At 40.1% G+C, this 5169-nt stretch overlaps 1 protein-coding gene across 1 annotated transcript; it reads right to left on the bottom strand.

The window, feature by feature from the left end:
* Nucleotides 1-1263: 1263 nt before the first annotated feature.
* Nucleotides 1264-3023, bottom strand: LOC149434804 (E3 ubiquitin-protein ligase TRIM21-like). Its single transcript, XM_089663351.1, has one exon. The coding sequence runs from the start codon at nt 3000-3002 to the stop codon at nt 1425-1427; it is 1578 nt and encodes a 525-aa protein (XP_089519477.1). The 5' UTR covers nt 3003-3023; the 3' UTR covers nt 1264-1424.
* Nucleotides 3024-5169: the final 2146 nt, after the last annotated feature.

The following is a 5169-nucleotide window of genomic DNA, read 5'->3' as shown; positions in this document are numbered from 1 at the left end:
TAAAAAAAAAAAGTAGTGATCAAATATCAACAAAAGGAAATGTATTAGTGAGAAAAAATTCACCAGTAACAGTAGCACAGTGTTGAATAGCAAAAAATGGCCTGGTCATGAAAGGGTGTAAACTCTTCTAGAACTGAAAGGGTTAAACTATTCAAACAGTTGCTCCTATGGCTAGACATACTAATTTTGCCAACTGTGTAGCTGCCCAGTAGGCCTCTAGGAGTAAGGGAACCATTTATATTACTGTAGATGTGGGCCTGGCGAGTGCTGGGATCTGTGTGGTATTCACTTTCTGATCACTAATATATATTAGACCAAAACAGCATATCAAAAATGTTACATTTTGCCGGCACATTTCTATCTCTATCCCATATCCGTACACTGACTATTCCCCGTATTTAACACTGATATCTGTACACTGACTATTCCCTGTATATATAACACTGATATCTGTACACTGACTATTCCCTGTATATAACACTGATATCTGTACACTGACTATTCCCCGTATATAACACTGATATCCGTACACTGACCATTCCCTGTATATAACACTGATATCTGTACACTGACTATTCCCTGTATATAACACTGATATCCGTACACTGACTATTCCCTATATATAACACTGATATCCGTACACTGACTATTCCCTGTATATAACACTGATATCTGTACACTGACTATTCCCCGTATTTAACACTGATATCCGTACACTGACTATTCCCTGTATATATAACACTGATATCTGTACACTGACTATTCCCTGTATATAACACTGATATCTGTACACTGACTATTCCCTGTATATAACACTGATATCCGTACACTGACTATTCCCTGTATATAACACTGATATCCGTACACTGACTATTCCCTGTATATAACACTGATATCTGTACACTGACTATTCCCTGTATATAACACTGATATCTGTACACTGACTATTCCCTGTATATAACACTGATTTTTGTGGACTGACTATTCCCTGTATATAACACTGATATCTGTACACTGACTATTCCCTGTATATAACACTGATATCCGTACACTGACTATTCCCTGTATATAACACTGATATCCGTACACCGACTATTCCCATATATATAACAGAATTCCCAAATGGTCAGTCCGCCTCTGATAGATAGATAGATAGACAGATAGATAGATAGATAGATAGATAGATAGATAGATAGATAGATAGGATAGATAATAGATAGATCACATGCTCCTCGCTGACCAATAGCGAAAAGCCTTCACTATAATTGGACAGTTCTTCCAGCCAATCATAGACATCTGTGAGGGAGAAATAGAGACGCCTCACAGTAATATATGGATCATAGAAAACACTGCAGGACTATTGGCTAAATGTTCCACCAATCCCGTCCCCCCTCCCTGTGATGTCACCACTCTGGGCGGAGTTCTCACTTTCCCCGATTCCCCCCACAGATCTTTATACAACCTCTCCATACAGATATCCCGGCATGGAGGGGCACAGTGAAGGTGGTGGTGAAGGTGTGGAGGTGTCGGATCGGGTCACACAGATCATAAAAGGAGATCCACCCGGCCTTATAATCCAGATCTATTCTGACTCTGGGACTGGGGGGATTGGGGGGTAAGGGGATCCCTTTACTGTCATGTCTCACCCCATACTGATCACCATTCCTGTACAATCCCCAGGACTTGTTATTCCATCCAATCTCTGATAGGAATCCTCTCCTGTCTATACTGGGGTAACACATCCCGACTCTCCATCCATCTGACCCCCCAACATCCACTTCCCAGTAATGTCTCCCTGAGGAGAAACTCCGACTGCTCAACACCTGATAATAATCCTGAAATCTCTCTGGAGTTTCTGGACGATTCTGGTTTCTATCTGACCTGGATACAGTTTTCCTGTCATCTGATATATGTAGATTATTATGAGCTGTGTTTCCATCCAGTAATATGTCCTCAGCTCCCAGTATATAGAAGGATACATTTCCCTCTGTTATTATATCAGATAATGTGTGTAATGTGTGTGATATCCCAGCCACATCCAGCCCCCCTCCATCATGGAGGAGGTCCTCATGTCTCTCTCTGTCCTCATTATCTCCATCCTCAGTATCACACAAGTCACCTGTGTCTGATTCCTGTAGGACAGTCAGTGGATCCGTCATGTTACACAGCTCCTCAATGTCACGCATCTTCCTGGACAGCTCCTCCTTCTTTATTTCCAGATCCCGGATGAAGATGGAGACCCGCTCTGCCCTCCCAGAGATTTCCCTCAGGACTCTCTTCTCCAGGTCTTCCAGACGTCTCCTGAGATCCATAAACAGGGCAATGACTCTCTCGGTGTCACCAGCTGCATCTTCTTCTACTTTCCTCCTGTGTTCCTGCAGACTCTGGACTCTTTCCTCCATCTCCTCTCTCTTTGTCAGAAGTTTCAGCAGAACATTCCTCAGTGTCTCCTTCTTCTTCTCAGAAGCCTCATCCAGTGACTCCATCTCATGTCCTTTATGTCCTCCAATCATACAACAAGACACACAGATACAGGCTCCATCCTCGGTGCAGTAATACTCCAGGATCTTCTTATGGACGGAGCATTTCCTGCTCTCCATGGACAAGGTGGGGTCACATAAGATGTGTTCTGGGGACTTTTTGTGGACTCTCAGGTGTTTATCACACAGAGAAACCTCACAGAGCAGACAGGATCTAACAGCAGGTACAGGATAGTTCACACAGTGAGTACAGAAGACCCCGGACTTCTCCTGATCAGGCTGAGCAGACAGGAAATTCTCCACTATGTTACGCAGTGTTATGTTCCTGTGCAGTGCAGGACGATCCGGAAACTTCTGTCTGCATTCAGGACAGGAATGTCCTCCAGACCCCCCCTGTGTATCCAGAACACGATCAATACAGACCCGGCAGAAGTTGTGTCCACATCTCAGCATTACAGGATCTGTATAAATGTTCAGACAGACGGAACATTCCAGCTCGGCTCTCAGATTAGCAGAGGCCATCGCTGACAGCAGGATGAGAAATGAAAGTGAAAGTCTCTGACACCGGAGAAGAATGCAGCTGGGAGGTGTCACTTCCTCCTACACAGGGCGAGGCTGGGCTGTGACTTGTACTTTGTTCATAGGATTCATTATGTCCTGCCTTCTCTGCAGTTATGAAAGGGTTACAGAGGGTAACAGGCAGTATAACCTTTGATATCCACACAGTAACGAGTCGATGATTGATAACCGATGATCTTTTACTGATAACATGTGAACATAGTACATGAAGTGTGGATATGAATGTGAATGAATGTGAGAGTGGTAAAACTGGAATACAAACAGAATAAACAGACATGAGTACATATCTAACTACCTAGCTATATGCATAACATTCCTCAGTACATAGGAGGGGTACTTACAGACTTTGGGGGTCTAATCGAGCCCATATATGAAGAGGGAACAGCATCCCACATCTACTCGCATAGTATAATATCTTCAGTCTTGTTGTGGACTTTTGAAATTATGTATCAAAAACATGACTTTATCTGACAATAACCCAGCCTAGCCGTCTGTTAAGGGTTAACTTGTCTTGGTTGAAAATTCAAAGGACCCTCCAGTTAAGAAATGTACATAATGAATGAAGTAAGCTTTTTCCAAGACAATAGACTATTTGAACTGTCAACAGGTAGTTTAAGATCGGACAATTGTAAGGTTTAGGCTGGAAGGCTATAAGGCTAAACTAAAGTGTATATATGTCAACAAATACTATTTGTATATTGGGGTCGGGGAGAATGCATATACAAAAGTTAAACAGACAGCCAGATGAGACATTAGACCTTCAAACACTGAGTCATCACATATAACTAAAAGACAATGATGAGACGGGAAATTAACTGGTTGAAAGTTTACCCAAAATCCTGTGAAGTGTAATGAACCAACAAACCTCTCGAACTATCACAATATGCTATTATCCACTAAGGTTGAAAGTATGAATGGTTGTTTACTCTGACTCCAACACAATAGCCAGGTAAACAGAGAGTCTTTCCTGACCCATAGGAAATGTTGGTTCTCAAACAAAAAAAAGTTAAATTCAGGACATACAAGGCTAAGAATTTAATATATCTACCCACGGAGATATTACCAAAAAAAGCATGGTATCAATGGATGTTATAAAGAATATGTTTCACACACCACAAAATATTCAGCAGAATGGGGATTGTATATCACTAACTTGAGTATTGAGATGAGGAAAAAGTAAGATATTGTGAGTTAGCATCAGTTGTATGTCTTATCAGGAAACAAATGCTTTCACACAAGCTTGTATCTCAGGGAGAGGAATAACTGAATATACACATATATTCCATGGTTCCCATTTAGAATATTATAGGTATGGTCACCTCTATATACCTGAATAAGACGTATATTTAATACCTAAAATCTCCTTGAGTTCCACCCGAGGTATGAGTCATCATCAATACTCAAATTGTTCTATGGTACAAGACTGCCATCTGGCAGGCAGGTGAGAAATAGCTTATGTACATACATTTCTCAACCAGCCAATCAAAAAGCCTGGTGGGAGGGTCTCTTAGAACAATAGTTTAGTTGGTATAAAAACCCATGAACCTCACTAAAGAAAAAAAACCTCATTGAAAAAAAGACTGATTGAAAAAACCCTCACTAGAAGATCCACTGGAAAGTTTCATAGTCTGAATTCCGGGTGTGGTGAGACTGTCCATTTAATTTTGCATTGCATATTTTCTCTGTTGTGTAGAGTAATAAGAATTACCTTAGTGTATCACAACTATATTGGGTGGTTATATATATATATATAGAGAGAGATCCTGTATTACTGCTAAAATTGTTTGGTGTCATATTACAAATTTTTCACATTTCATGGGTTATTAAATATTAATAATTAGAGTATAATTTATCAGAGAATATCTTCTTCCAATCCTATGGCCACGTTTTGTGAGAATATAACCTCTGAGATACTCTGAATTATTAGTTATTAATAAATTTAATTTTTAATAATCATTATCATCTAGAAGATTGTTATATTGTTTCCCATTATTTAGAAACATTATATTGTGTATGCTATTGGTATAGTATATCTTTGACCGTGTGTATCAGTATTCATTCATCACCAGTCTTTTGCGTTTTGTGTTAATATATATATAATTTTTGTACA

This window comes from Staurois parvus, unplaced genomic scaffold (assembly GCF_062004578.1).
Source record: "Staurois parvus isolate SC_StPar_1 unplaced genomic scaffold, SC_StPar_1.0 ptg001672l, whole genome shotgun sequence".
Taxonomy (NCBI): Eukaryota; Metazoa; Chordata; class Amphibia; order Anura; family Ranidae; genus Staurois; species Staurois parvus.
Note: the sequence above shows the minus strand (reverse complement) of the source record. Positions and strands in the feature narration are given on the sequence as shown.